At 33.1% G+C, this 24,748-nt stretch overlaps 1 protein-coding gene across 26 annotated transcripts in view; it reads left to right on the plus strand.

Moving 5' to 3' along the window:
* LOC106874330 (uncharacterized) overlaps positions 1–22,204 on the plus strand; it is a 902,231-nt gene extending 880,027 nt beyond the window's left edge. For all 26 annotated transcript variants that reach the window (XM_089347949.1, XM_089347937.1, XM_089347933.1 and 23 more), the window contains 3 exons: positions 395–541; positions 1,990–2,233; positions 19,494–22,204. In XM_089347949.1, coding sequence (XP_089204075.1) covers positions 395–541; positions 1,990–2,233; positions 19,494–21,013 — 1,911 coding nt within the window. In that variant the 3' untranslated portion in view covers positions 21,014–22,204. The remainder of the gene's footprint in view (positions 1–394; positions 542–1,989; positions 2,234–19,493) is intronic.
* The last annotated feature ends 2,544 nt before the right edge of the window (positions 22,205–24,748 follow it).

A 24,748-nucleotide genomic window follows, 5' to 3' on the forward strand; every position in this document is an offset into this window, starting at 1 on the left:
TTATATTCAATGCCATGGAACTACATTTTAACAGTTATAATACTGTTTCATTGGTCTTACTACTAATTTTGAGGTTAACAACATCAAAGAAACACTTAGTAACTATACTCACCTGGCTTTTGGAGGGGTTAATTAACCTATATAGAGAGAACGTTGGTCAGTACTCCTTAAGAGTGATGTAAGGATGTCACATACCTTAGCGAACCAAGTAATTTTCCATTTTTATGTACATATATATATATATATATTATGTGTATATTGTATATGTTTATACAATGCAATGTGTGTGCATTATGTGTTATATATATATATTTATATATACAATCTAAGCTTTTACAAAATTGTTTGAATGTAGAAATAAAAATGAAAATTCTTTTATTTTTATTTGTTTTAGTTTAAACAAGTAGAGGAATATATGGTGTGTCGCAAACTGCCTCGAACACTTCGTCAGCGTATTTCCGATTATTATGAACATCGGTTCCAAGGGAAAATGTTTGATGAAGATACCATCCTTGGTGAATTAAACGAATGCTTACGGCAGGTAAGTACTTTTTCAGAGTCAATATTATTGTTGATTTAGTGAATGTTTTTTAAAATTTCAATACTAACTGGTAAAGAACTGTTTTATCTCCAGCCACACCTATGAGGGGAAGCTGAAAAGTTTCTGGTTTTGGACAAAAGAGAATATAGGAGGATCAGTTAATTATGATTTTATTGAACATATTCCCCTCTTAGATTCACACACTTATTGCAGTGGTCCTTCAGTTTTTGTAAGCCCTATAAAAGAACTTGGAAGTTTGGGCCTCCAACCAGGTCTTTTGTAATATGTGTAAAGCCAGTAACTTTTCATTACTCCTTCCTAAGCTGCAATGTACATATTACTGCAACTGTTGCATTAGCCCCTTCATTGCCAACACCACAACTCCAAATATCTCAAATCCACTGATATCTATATATTATAGGTATGACTGGTTGCTGTTTAGGTGATCACTTCGTGAACATCAATCAGAAGTTCACAGTAATGTTGTAGGCATCCTAAAATGCATGGTTCACTACTTTAATGCTGGTCATTCTCTCACTACCTAGACCTCATTGCTGTTTGCTAACACCTTGGCTCATGTGTGTGTTTTGCAATGCAGTTATGAATTCTAATGAATTTTGGGAAAGCATCCTCTACTATAGCCTCAGGCTAACCAAAGCCTCCTAATTTGGGCAATGTAAACTGAAAGAAGTTAGTCATATATGTCTGTACACTTACATAGAATGTGAGTGTGTGTATGTTTGTCCCTCCTTGTTTTTTTTTTATGTTATGTCATTGTCATAAATGGACAGTACTGCAATAGAAGCAGTGAAGTTCATTTCCAATCTTTTGTGAAAAAATGTCTGGGCACAGAATAATATTATTAGCTTTAAAACAGGTGAGGGTTGGAGATAGGAAGGGAATCCAGATGCATAGGAAATCTACCTCTGCAAATTTTGTCTTCAGCATTAAAACAATGATGAAGACGATGATGACAATAATGTTCTTACTTGTGTTGTTTAACCCTGTCTGGACTCCTTTATTTGAGAACAATTTCTTTGTTTACAACTTGCCCTTCATACATACATAAATGCTTCGAGCGAGATCGTTGCCAGTGCCCCTGGACTGGCTTGTGCGGGTGGCACATAAAAGACACCATTTCGAGCGTGGCCGTTTTCGTGCGGGTGACACGTAAAAGCACCCACTACACTCTCTGAGTGGTTGGCGTTAGGAAGGGCATCCAGCTGTAGAAACTCTGCCAAATTAGACTGGAGCCTGGTGTTGCCATCCGGTTTCACCAGTCCTCAGTCAAATCGTCCAACCCATGCTAGCATGGAAAGCGGACGTTAAACGATGATGATGATGATGATGATTTATATATGCATATACGCATTTATATAGTACCTTGTCATATCTTAATACTAAAACCGGTTTTCTTCTTTGCATTTAATTTTTCCCCCATAATACAGGAAGTTATAAACCACAACTGCAGATCTTTGGTTGCTTCAGTACCATTCTTTACAAACGCAGATCCACAGTTTGTTTCTGAGGTAGTCAGTAAGCTCAAATATGAAGTGTTTCAGCCTGGTGACTATATAATTCGAGAAGGAACAATTGGGACGAAGATGTATTTTATACAAGAGGGAATAGTTGATATTATAACAAAGGAAGGTGAAGTTGCTACGAGCCTCTCGGACGGATCTTATTTTGGCGGTGAGAACTATATTTGTTTATTATGCACATACATGTACACACAAACGTGTATGCATGTGTGTATGTATATGTTTCACAAAGCAATTTTATTCACACAGGTGAGGTTTTGATTCATAATCATAAAACCAACATTTGTTGTTCTACAGAATTACTCTACCATATAGCTAGGTTCCATTACCAGCCAACAGCTAAAGGCTGGTGATGAACATCTTTGTACATTTAATCCTTGATTCAGAACAAGGTTTAATTTTTTTTTTCTTTTATTATGACAGTATTTTGGCATCAACAATATAACATGTCACTTACCTCTGCCACTGTTTTTCATTTAATTGAATTTGTTATCTTGTTTTCTTCTTTTGGGACAGGTATAGTCATGTATTTATTCAATGAAAAGCATGGGGTAAAGGTTCAAATCTAGTTAATACTTAATACTCCATGTGTTATTTATGAAGATTCTTTCTCCGATTACCTGTATGTAAGCATAAAGTAAAAGTTCAATCTATTCCAATTTAAGAATTCTATATTGTTGTTTCTTTTTCTCTAATTTGTGCATTCATTTCAATATTAAAATTTTTCATCAGCACAGTTTATGAACAATTATCTTTAAATTACTAATGAATTGAAGTCAAAATTACGTTTTTCAGAGTTATGTATAAACTATAGTAATATACAAAAATATGTATGATTAGAAGAGTAAACAGAGGTACCATTGCCCTCCAAGGTGGACATAATCATCAGAAAAAACATGTAACACTTATATGCTTTTCACCAGGGAAATTCATTTAAAATGGTGAGATTTTCCTTCATGAGTATAAAACTAACATCTGCTGTGGAGTAGAATTAATCTATGATGCAATCAGATTCCATCTTCCAATGGATTATCCTCCCATATAGCCAGGCTCCATCTCCAGCTGACATCCTGTTTTGATTACTTATACATCTAGCAAGACAATTGTGACTTCAATTCACTTGTAACATAAAGATAATGGCCCATAAGCTGTACTGAAGGAATATAAAAACATCAAAGCAGATTATGAATAGAAGGAGTAACAATATAGAATAGTTATTGTAGCTATATTTCAACTAAAAAATCTATGCTTCCCATTGACGACTAATAAAAAACAAAATCTTTTACATAAACACGACATTGAATGTTAAAAATTAATTGGATTCATTTGCATTTGTTTCATTAGATTCTTGATGTGAAGTTATATTGTTTCAAAACACATGTTGCACGAGTTTCAAAGGGTCATTCTGCCTATAAAAGTAGGCAAGGGTGCTGTACACTCATTGGAAAGGTTATATAAGTGTGACAAATAACTTTGACTGATTGATTATGAAAGTAATTAACTCCTGTCAGCACATATGATTTGATTTATTTATAGAATGATACTCACAAAATATTGCAATGTGTGTGTGTGTGTGTATATATATATATATATATATATATAAATATATATCATCATCATCATTATCATCATTTAACATCCATCTTCCATGTTAGCATGTATGTATATAGATACATATATATATGTATGTATATCTGTATGTATACACACACACATGTATAATGTACATATATAAAACATGTATGCATGCATATGCATATATGAATTTATACATATGTATATATATATATATATATATATATATATATATATATGTGTGTGTGTGTGTGTGTGTGTGTGTGGGAGAATTTACGAAAAAAAACAACAACAGACGAGGACAGGTGGTGTAAACAACAAAAGGATATGTTAGTTTAACGCTCGGGAATAGGAAAGTCTTTTATGTTTCGAGCTACGCTCTTCAACAGAAAGAAAAGGAGAAAAACAAGGAGAAAAAAATTTAAATGTCGTGGTCAGCGATCTATCATGGCGACTGCCGGACAGAAAGTTCACACAGGAGAGTTAAGAAAAAGGGGAGATAACAAAAGGGGAAAGAAGCGGTGAAACCAAATACGAGAAGCTGTGTATGTGTGTGTGAGAGAATGTTGGTGATCTTAACGTATGTATGTGTGTATGTAGGTGTGACAAAATGGGGAAGGGAGAAGGGAGTTGGTCAATGCTAGTGTGTGCGTGGTGGTGTGTTGTGAAATGATGTGTTGTGTGATATAGTGTAATGTGGTGTGATGTGAGAGTGTTGGGAGGTGGGAGGTGGGGAAGGTGAAGGTGGGGGAGGCGAGAGTGGGGAAAGCATGGGTGGAGTGTGGGTTAAGCATACACACATTACTATACCTATATACATATATAATTTTACATGTAGAGAGAAGGAACGGCTATTCTTTCAAATATTTTAGTTTCCAAACATTGAAGTTAAAATTTTTATATTAAAAGTTTTGTTTCATTACTGGTGTGATGTTGTATGTTTAGTTTGGAGCCATAACCTTCTTACCATTTCAAAACATTTTTAACATCAAATTCTGAATGAATAGATAATAATGGCATTTTGTAGTAGGCCAGAAAGAAGGTGGGAATGATGCTATAACTGATAAATTGCTACTGCGAGATTTAAAATTATGGAACAGTCAATACTTTTTAGTTTAATAATCTATTTCCCTTAAGCTGTATCTGTTGATGGTCGAAATGATAGGCATAAGAAAAGTACCCTATATACTAAGAAGCATTCTAAGAAATTTTTTGTTGACCTGCATGACCAGGCTTCCCTTCCAGTGTGTAAAACAATCTGTACATCTAGATATTAGGAGTATATATAGGTTCTCCACTTGGGCTCACATTTGCAGTATTCTACATGGATATTCAGCTTGGGCTCGTATTTGCAGTCTTGAAAATAACAACATAGTATTAAAATAAGTATGTTTACAGCATATTCATTATGATGAGTGCTGAAGAACAAGCAGATACATTCACATAAATCAGATTTTTAAAATAATCTTATCCGTAAACTTTCAATCAAACATAGTTCTAACATAAATTCAAATAATACTGGCTCATTCTTAGACATAAGCAGTAGCATTAGAGACCACTTATATTAGCTAGTGTAGCATGCACAGACAGGGATAACATGTGTCCCTATAAATATAAAAGGTTTGTTATGAAATCCCTTAGAATGTTTTGCTAAAGGAACTTTAAATAAGGAAACCTTAAGGGTTAAGCATTCATTAAGAAGGGATATTAAGCATGCTAAAAACCTAAGCAGTAAAATAATACAGGAAGATTTTCACCTGCAGAAATGCAACTGATACAAAACAGTAAAAACAGACAATCCTCTCACATATTGTACTACATAATCCAAATGCTCTTTGCTTATAGAATGAATGAACTTGTCATTGGAATATTCATAAAACAAAACACATCACGTCTAACCACAAACTAACAGTTTGAATCTATTAAAAAAACATCAGAATTAAAATCTGTCACATAAACCTGAAACCACAAACTTGCTAGTTAGCAGAACATACTTTAGACAACAAATGTTACATGTAATCTTCAATGCGAACATGGAAGTTGTAAACTTCATGACACAAACTGTTATATTAGATGTACAAACAAATATGACATATTTTTAATCAGTTTTCAAGTTTTCAATGCATTTACAGTTAAGAGAATTACAGCACATATTATACTGAATACAAAACTAAACTGGAAAGGAAAAATCATTATTTGATAGCACTACCATCTGATATAAAACTGCATAAAAGGTTAGATTTACTTTAAGAGTTTTATCAATAACAAAATACAAACCAAACGTTAGTACACAGATACAGCTCATGTGAAATAGACTATGAAAGTAACCAAGAGTAAAGTGTTAAACAATTTAAAATCCCGTGATGCTGGAAAAGATGATGTCAACAACAAGAAATGCCATTATTCTAAACTAGACATAAAAGACTAATAAGGAAATATGACAGATCTGTAATAAAAGAGATTAAATCCAACTCAGTTATGTTGTCAATGTGCTACTTAAAGTTTCACCAAATGAATTGCATAGGATTACTGACTAATTATACCTGATGATCCTCTAAATCTATAGTATGCCCTGGATATTACTATGTAGTTCATCTTGTAAAGCTTTAAAGTAGTACACTGTTTCAATCAGGTACTGTATGATTATAATATAATTATATTGTTATTGAGTTTTTTCTTGTTCTATGCTGATAAATCTTACAATATGTGTGTATGTGTGTGTGTATGCACACGCACGCATATGAATGTGTGTATATGGGTATGTGTGTAAGTCTGTTTGTATGTGTGTATGCACACACACACACACATACATACAAAACTTAAATATATACATATATGTGTACATATACATACATATGTGTATGTGTGTTTACTTTGTATTTTGGGATATTTATTTATGTAATTGAGTGGAGTCATTCATGCAGTTTGTGTTGGTTCTTTACTTTCTTTCTGTGTTTACTTTTCTTTGTTTCCTTATTTACTTACTCTAATTTACATCCACTCCTACCAGTGTGGAACATGGACATTAAATAATGATAATGAGTATGCTAATGAAGTGTTTGTATTTGAACTTATTGTCAATAAATGTACCCTCCTCCTCCTCCTCATCATCATTACCATTTTCATCACCATCACCAAATCCATTACCACCAAACTGCCACCATCTCCACCACCATCATTGTTGTCTTTATCATTATTGCAATCGCTATTATCACTATCATCATCAATGTCATTATTACACGAGCCAGTATGGATGCTTCTATGTAGATACTAGAGACAACAGAATCTAACGTAACTCACAACCAGTTGTCTTAAATAAGGAAAGGAGATACTAAATAATGAACTTATAGATGAATCTCTAAATAACAGGTCACATATCATGCCATGAAAATGTCTTTAAGATATATTCTGGATTGTTCATCTTTTAAACAATCTTATAATAGATGAAGCCTTAACAATCAAGGCTTCTCCACTAGTCATATTATATTGCAGAACAGACATGCTGGTCAGCCAGTCAAATTAAAAATCAAGAATTAATACAAAACTATGGAACATAGCCTAGCATATCTTTTAACTTGCTTTAGTTTTTTTTAAAATATGTCTGCATGCTTAAGAAACTTGCTTCCCAACCATGTGGATTTGAGTTTAGCCCCATAGCATAACATTTTGGGCAACAAAAGCCTTGTGAGTAGATTTAGTAGCTGGAAACCGAAAACATTTTATTGTGTGTGTGTGTGTGAGTTTATATTTTCTCTCATTTTTATGTCTGTTCATTGGTTGTAAACAAAAAGCTCATCTATACTATGTTATTTGCTTTATCCACCATCCTTATCACCTCTATCAATCCATACCTCCAAAATCACATCATCTCCATCATAATATGAGCACTCACCATCACATTATTCAATCTCATCACTACTACAACTGCTGCCACCACCACCATCACTTTTAACCTTCTACACTTCATTACTACCACTGCCATCATAATCATTTCCACTTCATCATTTGCAACACCACTACCTCCTCCATTGTCATCTTACTACACATCATGACCATCACCAATAGTATTTTTTGCATCTCTTTGTGTTGTTACCTTTAGAGTCATTAATCCTCATCTATGTTCTCCCAAAACATTGTTTCTTTACATCATCATTATCTTTAATTATACTCAGTTGATGTATTAATGCATGTGATAAATGTATGAACAATGTCCCTCTTCAAGGTCTTCATTCTTCTAACAACATATCATTATTACTAACCTCATAAATAATAACTCCCATTAGCCATAAGGTCACATATTAGGGAGAAAAGCACCTGGCTAGTATTCATTATATCAGGTCTGGCACGATGAAGAGCCCAGTGGATATCAGCATGATTTCCACTGAACATAAGAAATATAGAACTATATACTGAAAGATATCTAGTTCTACTATCTGCACATAGTTACCACTTCACATGTTCACTACTCCACAGTTTTACCACTTCACATTTTTTACCAATCCATATGTTTCTGTATTTCCACATATCAACTATCTCACATATCTGGCCCCTAATATACTACCCCTACAATATTCACCTTTTCACTTATCTACCTCTTCACTTACCTACCACCTCTCCACTTAACGACTCTTCCAATTATCTACCAGTTCATATAACTACCACCACACATTTCTAACATTCTACATATTTATCGCTTCACATATTTTTATATCAATATATCTATCACTCTACGTGTCGATCATTCCTTATACATCCTGCAATAAATAGATAATATTTGATGTAGGTATCACTCAACATTCATATTTTTTCAATGAGCTTGTAAAAAATATATGTATTAGTAATAGAGGCAGTATTAATACCAAGAGGTAATATTTATCCTCACTTAAATGTGAATATCTTGTTAGAACAAACTTTACTGTGGTAGGTACCATGAGAGAAACTCTAATATAGGCTTTTGACAGAAAATGTATATATTGTTTATATTGTTAGCAGGGAGATAAATCCCCACCAACTCCAGCACTAAGACCACCATGGCAAACAATATAAACAAGTGTACATTTTGCACCAAAAACCTATATGAGAGTTTCTCTCATGGTATCCACCACAGTAAAGTTTGTTCTAACGGAACATCCACGTTTAACTGGGAATAAATATTACCTCTCATACCTTTCCATGTTCTTACTACTACCTCACAAAGCTACTACTCTACATTTATCCTCTCTCATAATATCATTTGTAATAAATAATTATTTTGATATTTTCATTTGATATAATCCATCAGTATAATAAAAAATGTTTCCTATTAGCAAATATCTGAAATATGAAAGAAAGAGAGAAGAAAAACTGGGAAATAATTGTTGTTGTTGTTTATTCTCGCTATTGTTGTAGTATTGATTCATATGATGTTTGAGAAATGCTTATTAAATTTTCAGAAAATGTTAAACTTTCTTCTTTTTAGCAGAATGTCTCTGGATAACAGTTAATAATAACAGTACCCATTTTAAACAAATAAAGTAAAATATATTTTGGGCGCAAAATATGTTTGCTTGTGGATTATTTCAGATTACATTTTTACTATTAAATTACACAGACGCTACCTTAAGCTGAATGCAGATTGCAAATAGCTGGAAGCTGAAGGCGCCATGATTGTTAGGTAAACAACGCGTTCCGCTTTCAGTCTTTTGCAATCAGCCTTTGTCATCACAAGAACCAGCTTGCCACACTCAAAGATCAGCAAGATATTAATTATAATGGTGAGAGCAGCAAAGCAAAAACTAAATCTATTATTTCACCTTTTTGCTCATAGGTAAAACCTAGAATAGGATTTACATCCAATGAAAGAAAAAAAATGAAAATATTGAAGAAAGAATAGTAAAACAAAATTTGATGACATTTAGAAATGTTGTTGATGTTATAAATGCCAATAGAATACAGGTTAAGATCATTGTTAGATAAGTGATATCATAACAAGGAAAGTACAAAATATCTTCTTTTAGTTGGGTGTTTTTGAGGGAATTCTTAGGACGTTACAGACAAGAGGAATCATCAATATTAACAATATTGTTTCTGAAAGAAATATAGACTAAGTCAAGAAGCAAGAAGTTCTCTACTTGTAATATATCAGTTTCAAATCTTGGCACAAGACAAGAAAATTTGAGGGAAGGGGTAAGTCAATCACATCAACCCCACAGCTCAGCTGGTACTTACTTTATTGACCCCAAAAGGAAGAAAGGTAAAGTTGACCTCAGTAGCATTTGAACTTAGATTGTACAGATGGACAAAATACTGCTAAGCATTCTGCCTGGACTGCTAATGATTTTGCCAGCTCCCCACCTGATTCTACTAATAATTATATCACCAATTTGTTGAATGTGCTTGAACAATGGAATCTAAAACATACAAGATTAGTTTGTTGCATAGCAACTCCACTCATTCCTACTTGTTACACCTGTCTATATTTCTCTCACATCAGTCTTAGTGTCTTACTTCAAGGCCTTGCATCAACTACTTTACTCAAATCTTCCCCTCTAGAGCATCATTCCCCTAGAATTTTCTTTTCTTCATCCACATTTTTCCTGTAGATGTTGACCTATAGAAATTAATGAAGCAGAGCATAAACTGTATTGATCTTATCAGCCTTAGAGGGCCGGAAATGCTCATGGACATGGCCCCTTCTTCCAGATTAATCCATAAAATGTTATGTACTTACTGAGAAATATCACATGTTTCCAAACGAGCTTTTATGATAATCATTCAGATAATTCTAAATATTTACTCATGGTGAAGGAACAAATATTCTAGAATTTTACTATTGGGCGAAATTTTAACTTAATCTTACTATTAGGAGAAATGTATTAAATAATGTAACTTGGTTTTGTATCTCAAATTCTTGGGATGTGAAGCAGAAGAGGTTCAGTCACATCTCAAGATGTAGAGATGAAAAATTATCACATGTTGAGGAATAAACAAAAACAATGAACACGGCGGCAGTGGTGGTGGCAGCAGAAGTGATGATGGTGGTGGAGGAGGAGGTAGAAGTAGATTGCAGGTATAAGCTTGTTAAAGAAAGTATCATATATTATGTTCTGCAACTAATATCTTTTTATTTGGTTTTGAGCTAACAGAAGTTAGATAAAATCACTATAAAAGTAAACCAACAGCAGACATAACTAGATATAACCTGAAGGAAGTTGTATAAATGATCACATTGTTCTTTAGGAAAGATTCTAAAGAATAAAGAACTACTTTACATGAAATCAAAGAAATGAATTGTTGGAAAATAGTTGAAGCCATATTAATCCTAATAGAATCTCCAGACTTAGACAAACAACAAACACAAAGCAAACGACAGTTAAGGTTACAAAACAGCTTCACATCAGCAACAGTTTCGCTTGGCAGCAAAACACATTGCAACAGCATATAAAACAAATCTAACAAAAGTAACATAACATTCAATAATGGTAAGGTGAGAAAACATGGATATTATCAACAAAACTAAATATATATAAAAAATACTTTTAAAATATTTGAAATCAATAGAGATAGAAGCTACAGCCACAAACTAACTTTAAGGATGTTTTCAGTTGTAAAATAAGCAAAATTGTTTCTTTTCATTTAATTTGCTTTTAAGATTTTTCCCTGTCTTACCAAATTTTAGGTTGATAAAAGTAACTGAAAGGAACCTAAACTACTAATTCTAGCAGACAGGCATTTAGCTACAGGTTAACTCTGGTGTTGTACTATGATCTGAATAACAGGTTACTGGATGATATAACTACCCACATGCACATATGAGTATATGTATGTGTATATATATGTATAGTATATATATATATGTGTGTGTGTGTGTGCAGGTGGCACGTAAAAAACTTTCATTTTGAGCGTGGCCGTTGCCAGTACCGCCTGACTGGACCTCATGCCAGTGGCACGTAAAAGTACCCACTACACTCTCAGAGTGGTTGGCGTTAGGAAGGTCATCCAGCTGTAGAAACTCTGCCAGATCAGATTGGAGCCTGGTGCAGCCTTCTGGTTCGCCAGCCCTCAGTCAAATTGTCCAACCCGTGCTAGCATGGAAGGCAGACGTTAAACAATGATGATGATGATATATATATGTATAATATACAAGTGCATAAGATATTTGAGAACAGATTTATGTTTATAAAAAACAGATATATAATAACAAATAATAACTTTATTTATCAAAAAATTCTATGAAGACAAAAATAAACCTTTTCTATAATGTTATTCAATAAAGCCACCTTCAGCTTCAACAGCTGGTTCTATACAAGATCTAAATCATCTACATGCTCAAATCAAGTGGTACTGGTTCATTTTGGATATTACTCTGACTATGGTTGCTTTCATAGAATGTTTGGAGTTATGAGTGTATTCATTGACCTCTCTCTCAACAACGCTCCACATGTAGTAGTCCAATGGATTCAGAATTAGGAGGCCAAATGTTATCTATATAACATCTATTTACCAATTGAGTAAACAGAACTATGAACACACCTAAATTCACTGTGATTTTAAGGCCTAATTGACTAAAGGAAGGGGTAAGTTGTTTCCTAAATTTGTCTAGGGTACTGAATTCCAGTTCAGAAACTTTCAGCAGTTGTAAACATATGGATGAGTTACTGTTGGTGAATTGGAAAGTACCACCCTCTCCGGATTGAGCATCTGTACTGCAGACTCTAGGCCACTATCCTTTCAGCCTTATGACTTTACAGTCAAAGGGGACATTACTCTAATTCTCCTCCTTTTTTCTGTTTTCTTTTTTGTTTTCCAGTGTTTGAACCTACGGCCTTTTACATATACTTCTTTCTTGCCCTTTCTCATTTTTTATCTCATCCTATCGTCCTGTTTTTAGCATGTTATGCCATGTGGGCACAGCCTGAGGATTGCATGAAGACACCAGATGTATTAGAAAATGATGTCTGAGCTGTTTCCATCACATTAAACTGATAGTAACTCATAAAAATATATATTGTTTATTAGATAACATTTATCTCTCACCAGATGGAGTACTTTTTGTTGATCTTACATCACAGAACAGTACATCATATATATATATATATATATATATATATATATATATATATATATATATAGTAATATTATTAGGGAATAAAAAATTTATCCCAACCTTACAGGCAAAAATCGGTATAATATTACACCGGGTTTCCTAATATATAATATATATGTATATAACTAATTTAGAGACGAACCACCACTCTACAACTGAGAACCAGTCCAAAACCATGCTGTGAGGTATATACCATCTTAATATATTTAAGATTTTAATCTAAAAATTTAAATTAAATAATATATTACATAAATAAATCATAGAAATATTAATTTTAAAAATTTTAAAGTCAAAATTATAAATTAGACAGTAAAAATTAATACGATAATATACAGTATGGAAGTATAAATGTAAAAAGTTAGTGCTAGTACATAGACTACGAGCATTTCATGGCTGAAATAGGGCTATATAAAATCATAAGCAAATTCTATCCAAGTTCATTAGAACGGGGAAATGATTTTACTCTCCAAATCAGAAAAATCTTCAGGTCAAATCCCTAAGAAAATACCTAAAATCATTCATGGAATAAACATAAACATGAGAAATAAAAATATATCTAAAGAGACAAAATCTGTAAACTAATCCCTACCTTAACGGTGTTAAAATAATTATTAAGAGTTAGAACCTAAAAATATTGAAAAAGAGTATTATAGTAAACAAAGTTAAAACATTATGGAATAAGTTGATAATAGTAAAAAATGCGTTAGTGTATAAAGTTACTAAAAGACGGATGTCAATATTGTTTATAAAATTAAAGTAAGAAAACATGACTTATCTGCTGGCTGGTAACTGTACATTAAACCCAAAATGGCTGCGCTATAGAATTTACACTAAAAGGTCACGTGATAAATATGGCATCTATTACCCAGAAGTACATGCGTGTTATAATTACTAAAATAATAACGAAAATATCGAAATAGAAAATCTACCTAAAATAAAAAGTTTCTTGGGGATTGAAAATACTAAAATACCTCAACTTGCAAATTAACGCAGAGTAATAACTATACACATTCGAAAATTCTATAATACGTGAATAATGCTATGAAAATTAATACTGAAAAGTCACGTGATAAACATGGCGTCCCTTACCAGAGGTAAATACGTATTATAATTACTAAAATAATTACGATAATATCGAAAAAGAAAATCTACCTAAAATAAAAAGTTTCTTGAGGATTAATAATACTAAAATGCTTAAAACTCTCAGATTTACGCAGAATAATAACTATACCAAATGCAAAAGTTATATATTACTTAAATAATGTTATGAAACATTGTAAAAGACTGCTCATATTATCATTGAGGCGGCGAGCTGGCAGAAACGTTAGCACGCCGGGCGATATGCTTAGCGGTATTTCGTCTGCCGCTACGTTCTGAGTTCAAATTCCGCCGAGGTCGACTTTGCCTTTCATCCTTTCGGGGTCGATTAAATAAGTACCAGTTACGCACTGGGGTCGATGTAATTGACTTAATCCGTTTATCTGTCCTTGTTTGTCCCCTCTGTGTGTAGTCCCTTGTGGGTAGTAAAGAAATAATATATTATCGCTGAATACTTAAATTAAAGGTAGTTATATGTTCCAATTTTGTATAATATTGTGATGATTAAAGTGTATTCTAAAGCTAATCTGATGTATTTTACGCTACTGATCACAACTATAAGTTGGTACCTAATCCTAGGTTTAAATAAATAAATTAGTTATCTAAACCTATTATATAAGTAATTTAATTTATGTCTGCATTTAATATTACGTTCATCGTGGGAGTTAATCAATTTTTTATGAGCTAATATCTCTTTAAATTCGGTAGTACATAATAAGCAGAATTTATTCCCTATCCTATATGATTTAGCCTTGCAAACTATTTCCCATTTTAACTCGTATTCTATTCTTTTTGATTTAAGTTCCCAAATGTATTTACTAAGGCCCGTAGAGTTCATTAAATTTCTGTTCTTAAAAGAATTCATATGTCGATCCAATGCAAACAGTTCAGACACCATTTTTTAATACATCTGGTGTCTTCATGCAATCCTCGGGCTGTACACACATTGCATAACATGCTAAAAACAGGACAATAGGATGAGATAAAAAATAAGAAAAGGTGAGAAGGAAGTAGATGTAAAAGGTGGTAGGTTAAAAAACCGGAAAACGTAAAAGAAAACAGAAAAAGCAAGAGGGGAGAATTGTAGTTATGCCCCCTTTGCCCATAAAGTCATAAGGCTGACAGGATAGTGGTAAAGAGTCTGCAGTACAGATGCTCAATCCGGAGAGGGTGGTACATTCCAATTTGACAATAGTAACTCATCCATATGTTTACAACCACTGAAATTTTCAGATCTGGAATTCAGCGAAAAGGTTCTGTATTCTTTCAGCTATGCATAGTTTACATTTTTTTTTTGATCCATTGACATATGGTGTGGACTTTTCAACTATTTTCTACTTTATTGTATGTGATGTGGTGTTAGACTTTAAACTCCATATGTGGCTAGCCAACTTAGTGGCTTTACTTTTGTTCCTATGTTGGAAGGAAGATATGTGATTAGCATAGCGATTTTTGAAATCACCTTCATATAGCCCAATGTATCCTTTTTTTTCAGTTCTGTTGTTGTCATCTAGCATTGCTGTAATTTCTGATATATATATATATATATATATATATATATATATATATATATATATATATGCCATGACAACAGCTAGTAGACCCTCACTCTTGGTGGTTTTACTGCATGCCCTGACACCTAGGAAGGGTAGTTCTGCATCCCTGTGCTCAGGTAGATTGTCATTATATATGCTAGTTAACTCTTAGTGGGACCCTGACAAGTGGTACTACTTCAGTTGAGAGTAGACCTAGGAACAATAATGGCTAAGAGGTGGTTTCACACTCCACAAAACCCTGGAAGTCTGAACTAAAGCCCCATTATCAGATTAGTTTAAAGCCATACTCAAGACATACTCTGATGTATAACCTGTGGTTTCACATGATTAGTGGTCAGCTTGCTTCAGCCTGTCACTAAGTACTAATCGTGGAGACTCAGCAAGTGTTTATCACAATAATCCAATTACATATGGATGTCTCTTTATGGTGACCTCATTTTATATTCAATCAATTGAAAGTCCTATCACATTGGAAGAGTGGTGACATGTTCAGACTTAACCAGCTGGAAGCACACAGTAACAACTTTTGTTTGTCACCTATACTTCAAACCATGCAGATCTGCAGCTGGATGTAATAGTCATCTGAGAAGTCATGGGTGGAAAATCAGAAATGCAATTGACAACAAGGAAGCACAAAGTGATGGCAATTATCTGTGAAGGTGGAGTAATCACCATTTATATACATAGCACCAGCACCAGCAGGATTGCCAAGCAACTTGCAAGACAAAGACTTTTTTCAGCTGAGAGATAGAAGTGGCTGCATGCCAGGTGAGAGGTTAAGGTATAATAGAGAGATAGATAAATGTCATACTATAGAGGAGATACTCAGCTACCTCAGTAGGACAAGGATTGGAGAGGAAGGGGAGAGAGAGCTACAAAGATAGATAGTAAAACAGAATGAGAAATAGGTGTTGGAGATACATTGGGACCTATCCAAAGGGAACAGTGGAGAGGGAGTATAAGTAGTACAGAGGAGATAAGAGGGATGTTCCATGAGAGTGTGAGGGGAAAGGTTTAGAGATGGGGAAGACATGATTGTAGCAAGTGAGGGAAATTGGAGAGGCTGGGAGTGGGGTAAGGTAGATATGTGAGACATGGGGAGTGTTCAGATAGGCATGTGAGGGAGAGATGAGGGCTTGCAGTAGGTGAGGCAGGTGAGGGAGAAAAGATGGGCCAGGAGTGAGTGGTGATCATGGGTGGTGAGATGAGGGTCTTGAAAAGATGGATTGTGGGGGAGTTTTGACAGAGGACAGATTATGTGTGTGTGTGAGGCAGTGCATGACTCTAAAGGACATGCCTATATGTATGGATGGCCATGATTTTACTTAGTTTGATGTGTCTTTTCTAATATAGCAAATTTACAGAATATATATATGTGTGTGTGTGTGTGCGTGTGCGTGTGCGTATATTCATTCATTCCCACAGTGCAGCATTTTGGGAAAATGTAGCTTCTGCTACAGTCTTAGATTAATTAAAGCCTTGTGAGTGGATTTGGTAGAAAGAGACTGAAAGAAGCCCATTGTTTATATGTGTAAGGATATGTAAAACTATGTGCACATGTGTGTGAGAGTGCATGTGCATGTGTGTGGTAGTAATGGTTTACAAAACATCCTCTTTAATGATAAAAATAGGATTTTGATACAATGCTGAACCAGCACACTGAATAAATAGAATAATATAATTTCTGTAACAAGAAATATAGAGATGTTTTCGTACAAGTTACAATGATTTAAATCAATAAAATTGTCCACAAGATGAAACCATTCTTTAATTCTTTATTTATTTTCATTTTATTCTAACACTTTTATATCTCTTACAATCATTTCTAAATACTCTTATTTTATTTTATATTTATAAATTTTTATTGAGTCAATGCATTATCAGATTACAAGTAATAAAATGTCCAAATATTATAGATTAGTTAAGTTTAATATTTATATTTACAAATATATTTCATCTTCAATTTGATTGCATTTTTCAGAAATAAAAATATTTTAAGGACCCTTCACAATGTCTACTACACTTGTTGCACACTTAATGTCACCACCAAATACTGTCAACACAAAGTACCATTGTGATGAATTCTGTGCATAAGGGTGCTCTTATCTTTATGTGGTCTGTCTTGGCAAATCCCCATTGAAGAACCAATTTCTATTCCAAATAATTTGAATTCTTAACTGCTTGATATTTCAACATTTAGCTGACAAAAGATGCAATTAAAATTATACTTGCTTCCAGCTGGGAGCTATGACTCTCCATGTCAAATTATGACAAATTAGATTTTACTATGCAAATATAAGTGTTTTGACTATGGATAGAATGCATTTCTACTGAAGGGATACAGGATATCAATCATTTTCTTCAATGTTGATTCCTTATAAATTCAGTGGCTACGTTACTCTGCATAATAAAGTGGTGAGGGTATTCAGCTCGTGATTGTAAGGTTGTGAGTTTGATTCCCAGTGACGTATTGTGTCCTTGAGCAAGATACTTTATTTCATGTTGCTCCAGTCCACTCAGATGGCAAAAATGAGTTGTACTTGCAATTCAAAGGGCCAGCCTCATCACATTCAGTGTCACGCTGAATCTCCCTTAGAACTACATGAAGGGTACAAGTATCTGTGAAGTGCTCAGCCACTTGCATGTAAATTTCACAACCAGGTTATTCTGTTGTTTGAATCAACCCTTGTCATCATAACCGATAGAGTGCCAGTTTTTTAATAAAATGCTTGTCCAGTTGAAACATTTCTCTGATGTTACCTCTAAGATCAAATTTTCAACTATTTTCACATCACAGGAATATCATGCTATCTCCATCAACTCTATACTAATCAACCACATTGTTTTTAATTGGCAATACTACATTATGCATGTGTTTGTAAGTGTGCATGTGCTTGAGTGTGTGTGTGTGTGTGTGTGTGTGTGTGGCTAAGTGCTTACAGTGTTGTACTCATGATCACAAGATTGTAGTATGGATTCCCAGATTGTGGGGTGCATGGTGTTCTTGAAGAAAATACTTCATTTCACATTGTTCTATGATCATCTCATCATCTGATGTATGGTACACTTGTGTGCTTGTACAAGCAATGTCAATTTGATGGAGGGACTGCGCTTATGTGAATACAATCATAGACAAGCCATCTGTGAAGTTGTTCAAGCAATAAATTATGGAACTCTCTAACGGTGAGAGAGTCCATATTATATGTATGTTGCTTAATATCAAACAAATGAGAAAGGAGTATTCAACACATGTCAAAGAGTATATGATGTTTTCTCACTAAAATTGAGGCTAGGAGCTGGTCATGCAACTTGAATTTCATGCTGCAGCGATCTTCAGGGCTGAAGATTGCAGTTGATTTTTACTTGGTGAGGATACAAAAACAACTGATGATATGTATTGCAATTTTAGCATATATAATAATAATAATAATAATAATAATAATAATAATAATAATAATAATAATAATAATGATAATAATGTAATATATTAAGTGAAAATAAATTGCCATGCCTTTGAAATATTTGTAGCATGTATTGAACTGTCAATATTTATTCATCTTCATTTATTTTATATGTAAATGTTTGTTTTTATATTGGGTTATAATAAAAACAATTTTGCATTAAACTGAAAAATACATATTTATTATTCTTTTACATGAATAGTGTTGACAGTGATTTCAATGATTTGGCCTGCTTAGCCTTCATTTCAAAATACAAGTCAAGTAATAGAATCAATAAATGTAATCAAATACCTCACCCAAATTTAAGGCTTTGTATCTAAATTATAAACAATTTTTAAATAAGTTTTTTTTAACGAATCTGAATGGTACATGTTTATTTAGTATGGTTATTTTTTTAATTTTAAAAATATTAACATGAAATCATGTTTGTATATCAAGTTGTTTGTGTTATATATTATTCTTAATTATGTTAAGTTTCAATACTTTCTAAACATATTTTTTTGTCATTTTATTAAATGTTTTAAGCAAATTATTTCTTGAACATAATTTAATCAAATAACATAATCCTATTTTAAATTATATTGCATTCCTGTTATTCTTAGACTAACTATTACTTTTTTTTTTATTTACTTTCAGAAATTTGTCTTCTTACTAATGCGAAACGTGTGGCAAGTGTTCGATCTGAGACTTACGTGAATTTATATTCATTGTCAGTAGAACACTTCAATGCAGTCCTCGACAACTACCCAGTAATGAGACGAACAATGGAAAGTGTAGCTGCCGAGAGACTTTCAAAGATTGGCAAAAATCCTAGTATTGTCAGCAGTCGTGCTGATTTGGAAGAGGATCAAAAATTAGTTAATGAGATTGTCATGGAGTCTACCCCCATTCCCACCAGTGCTAGCGAAGATGAAGATAGAGAATCTGATGACAGTTATGAAACGAAACCTAAAAAGAAATTCAAGTTTGATTTTCCTCTAACTCTTCAGAAAATAACTGAAGAGCGAAAGTCAAAATCAAAAGAGAACCTTGCTAGAATGGCTGGTGATGATAGGGACGACTATAGGCCATCAAATATCTTTAGCAGGTTACCCAAAGTGCATTCTGGGTCAAATCTTTTTGGTTTAAGAGTTCCCCAAATGCCTGATCGTAAAAGAACTGGTAGTTGCGGAGATGTTTTAGGAATCATCAGTGAAACGAACAAGGACATTAAAGAATCAAAGGATGAAAAGATGTCTCCAGAAAAGAAAATGAAGGATGATAAAGAGAAGGAAGATAAGGAAGAGAAAGAAAAAGATAAGACAAAAGAAAAAGAACACGAGAAAGAATCAGAAAAGGAGAAAGAGTCGGAGAAAGAGAAGGAGGAGAAAGAGAAAGACAAAGACAAGGAAAAACATCAATACCACCATCACCACCATCATTCCATTGTGAAAGATGATAAATGTCGTGAACGTAAACCAATTTTAAAGCAAACTTCTCAAGAAGACAAGAAAGAGCACTGTTCTACCGATGAAGATGGTAATAATGAGAGAAAAAAACCAAGTTATTTGGAAAAAAAGTTAAAATTAACTGATGGGTCAAGTCGAGATCACAAAGCTCGCAAATATAGAGAACGTAAGACTCCAAGTCTGGATGAAAGGTCAGTGACTTTTGAAAGCAGACCTGGTATGCAATATTTGAAACTTCCTGGAGACTCTGGAGTTTCTTCTGATAAAATCAAAGGAAAAGTATCTGAATTATCAAAAGAGCAAAGACCTAGATCAAAGAGTGTAGATATTAAAAGTAAAACGCTGGACCAAAAAACTGAGAAAAAGGATGATAAAGAAAAAGAGAAAGATGACAAAGAAAAAGAAAAAGAAAAAGAGCAGGACAAATCAGAAAAATTAGATAAATCTTCAAATGGTAAATTTCAGGAGAGTAAGACAGAAAAGACTAATGTTGAAAAATCTTCTGATGAAAAAACAGAAAAATCAGCAACGAAGGCAAAACCAGCAGCACCGGTCAGTGAACAGAGAACTGGCAGGATAAGTCCCAGTAAAGCAAAACCAATTACTGGTGAAGTTAAAGTAGAAAAACCAACTATAGGAAAATTAATAACCTTAGATATTAAGAAACCTGGTGAAGAATATCCAGATTCTAAAGAATCTCCAGTTTAGAATGTGAAAAAAATATATAGCAATATCATCTGGTTTACCCATTTTCATCAGGGTATTTACATCTGGTTTTTTTTTCATTTTTGTTACTTTTGTTTTATTTTTTATTTTTAAATAACGTCACCATTTTAAAATCATGTGATGTAAGCTACAGCTATGTAACTAAAAAAACAAAGTTAGCATCTTGCTGTAGTTTGTGATAATTGAAAAGGTTTCTCTCTAGACACGACTGATTGATGTTCCATTCAAACCTTCTCGTCTTTAAGGTGGTCAGTAACTTAGAATAAAACAAAAAAGAAAAATGAAAAAAAAAGCTAGCAATTTTTTTTTTTTTTTTGCTAACTAAGCACTCTTCAGGAATGTTGGTAAATGACTACCAAAGTACCATTCTATATAGCAATGGTAAAGTGGGAGTAAAAATATACAATACAACAACCTATTGAAGAAGGTGTGGGAGTGTAAAGAAAAGAAGACATAAAATATGTTTTACAAGCCCAGGGAACTGTAAAAGTGCCTGTATTGGATAGATTACAATAACTTATGACTGAATGGGTCGTCTTTTGATGATAACAGTTATTCAAAGATTGTACAAAAAAACTAAAAGAAAACAAAAAACAAACCGAAAATTTTGAAAAACAAAAATCCTAGTTCTTATAGATTAGCCTAAGTAGCGCCTCGCTATGCAAATTATTTTGTAGGTAACCATGGTGCTTTGTGGACAACGACTGCGGATAAAATTAGTGGTTGACAAATTTTGTTGAAAGGTGTCTTTATGGGGCACTCAGGTGTATATATTTAAAGGTCCCTTGTATTTTTAGTCTTGGGGGATCTTTTGGTTGTTTTTGTTTGATTTTTTAAAAAATATTTCTATAAGTTAATATTCTGCCATGGTCTTCACACTATTTTTTGGGGTGTAGGTTTTTGGTATGAGTCGGCGCCTAATTAAGGTTTTTGTCTGGTTCTTGAAAAACCAAACCAATGTACAGCTCAAATTGGGTTTAGTAAATTACTTTTAGAATTAACCTTGTGTCAGAAGCCCACATTTCGCACTGGATGTGAATGTAGTTTTCCTTCGCCCTCAAGAAAACGAACAAAAAAAAATATATAAGTATCATGTAAAGTAGTTCTTTACGTGTTATTAGCTTGAAATAAAAATATCCGCAACCACACGTTGATAAAATATGAAGAAACATACTTCAAACATTGTTCTTCTTTTCTTTCATTGATGTATTTTCTTTTTATTATTATTATTATTATTATTATTATTATTATTATTATTATTATTATTATTATTATTGGGAGGGTAGTAAATTTTTGTTTTAAGTTTCATTATTTACTTTTAGTTGTTTTTTTTTTTTTTACAATGTTACATTTTTGGGTTACTTTTTTATGTTATGTTTGTGTAGCCTTACACTTTTTTTCTAACGTTGAGCCCTGCTAATGATGAAACAGAACAGAACAGAGATCCTAGACAGACCGTTTGCAGTTTATTGAGTAATTGTTGAGTTTTAATGAAGAATAACTAAGCTGAATGAAGATGTAGATATGTACAAAGATATCTTTCTAAATATCGATTTATTTTTGATAATTCCAAAGTACAACAAATTATGTAATGCCTCTTATTGTTATGTATCAAGTATTGTAGAGTTTCATTTTGGTATCACTACTACAATAACATGATTATTACTAATATTATTATTACTGCCCTAGTAATTGCAGTTCACATTTTCACACCAAAATGTCCCATATCTCTCTTTTAGGAATAAAAGAAAAAAAAACTTAAAAAATAACATTTTCAGTTTGTCACATTATAATAGCTTGTCACATTCTAATAGTTTATCACATAATAATAGCTTGTCACAATCTAATAGCTTGTCACATGATGATAGTTTATCACATTTCCTCACCGCATAATTATTTCTAGTTATTTTTTAAACATGCCCTGCATTGTTTTTCATGCAGGAGGCATCTCTGAGAAATTTATTCTCTAAGCAATTCTAGTTCCCTATGCCAAACAATGTACATTCTTGTACATTTACTTAGTGATTTTTTTCCATGACTACTTTGGTGAATATAGTGAAGTCTACGCTTTGCTGATGAGGTCATAATAAGGCCAAAACATGTCCAGAGTTGTATCCATACTTACTGAAATAATTAAAATAATATTAGTTAATGTCTAATATTGTTTTTTCCTCACTGCATAATTATTTCTAGTTCATTTTTAATGCTTCAGGCATTAAATATGTTAACACAAACACTTTTATTTTTATGTAGATGGTGTCTCTGAATAATTTATTCTTTAAACAAAATTCTAGTTTCCCATGCCAATCAGTGTACATTTTTGTACATTTACTTAGTGATTCTTCCACCACTACTTCAGCAAGTACTGTGAAGTCTATACTTTGCTGGTAAGGTCATAATAAGAGTAAAACATGTCTAAAGTTGTCTCCTGTACTGGCTGAAATAACTAAAATCATATTAGTCATTGACTAATATTGTTTTTCCTCACTACTAATTATTTATAGTTAGCTTTGTAATGCTCCCTGCATTAAGTATGTTAACAATAACTGAACACATTATGATAATTTGCATTTAATATTTTCCTTCTGTTTAGGATAAGAATAATTCTATTTTCCAGATTATAATTATTTGTCCCCTCTCTCTGACTGTCTTTCTCTCTCTCTGTTTGTCTATCTGTCTCTGTCTGTCTCTCAGTCTCTCAGTCTCTCTCTTTCTCTCCCTCTCTTTCTCTCTCTCTCTCTCTCTCTCTCTCTCTTCACTCAGTCTCTATTTTACTTTCTCTCCCCCCCCCTGTCTTCTCTGCCTCATTCTCATAATCTGTCTGTCCATTTGTCTGTCTCCGTCTGTCTCTCCCCCCCCCCACTTCTCTTCTCTGTGTTCAAGTGTTCCACTCACTCACTCACTCTCATTTCTCATTAGATCTACACCTTTCTTTATTTTTTTTTTTCCGTTCATGACTATGCTTTATCTTCATAAGAAACATGTAGATGAACAACATTGCAAACATTTTGGATGTAAGTCAATAAAAAGAAAAAACTCTGAAAACGAAACTGCATACTTTTTGTATTTAGTAGACAAACTCCTTAACTCGATTAATTATCTTTAATTGGATCAACAGATAACCCTTTAATACACTATAATTTTAAGTAATCTGAGATTTCTTTCAGAAGTATCACCAGTGATCCAATTTACCCCATGTTGTAACAATAAAACTCATTTTATTTGACAGTAAACTTATTTACTTATTCTTAATCTTCATTACATGTAATCCTTTTTCTTCTTTTTTTTTGTTTATTTTCCTTTCTAATTGAGTTTCTTTTGTTGTTGTTGCTGTTGTTTTTGTTGTTGTTATTTTCTTTTGGTAAGACATCTTCAAGTAAATCTCTTTAAAATTAACTCCTAAGAAATTAACAAGCTTCATAAATGTTATTCAATAACTTTTTTTAGCTTCTCATTTCTCAAAGAAACTACAAAGATATACAATACAGAATTTCATGGATTTCAAAGAAAACAAGGAAGCCTCTATGTGGCTGCTTGACCTGCTAGAAATAGCAGCCACATCTTCCTAAAATCACACCAACACACCCTATCATCTTAAAAAAGAAAAAAGAATGACAGGAAGCATAGGATAAATCACTCATGCATTCATTATGTTTGAAAAAAAGGTGGGATGGTCATGGCTGGATCACCTTTGATTATAGTTTGGTTGATCAAGAC

Source organism: Octopus bimaculoides, chromosome 2, assembly GCF_046866305.1.
Source record: "Octopus bimaculoides isolate indiv1 chromosome 2, ASM4686630v1, whole genome shotgun sequence".
Taxonomy (NCBI): domain Eukaryota; kingdom Metazoa; phylum Mollusca; class Cephalopoda; order Octopoda; family Octopodidae; genus Octopus; species Octopus bimaculoides.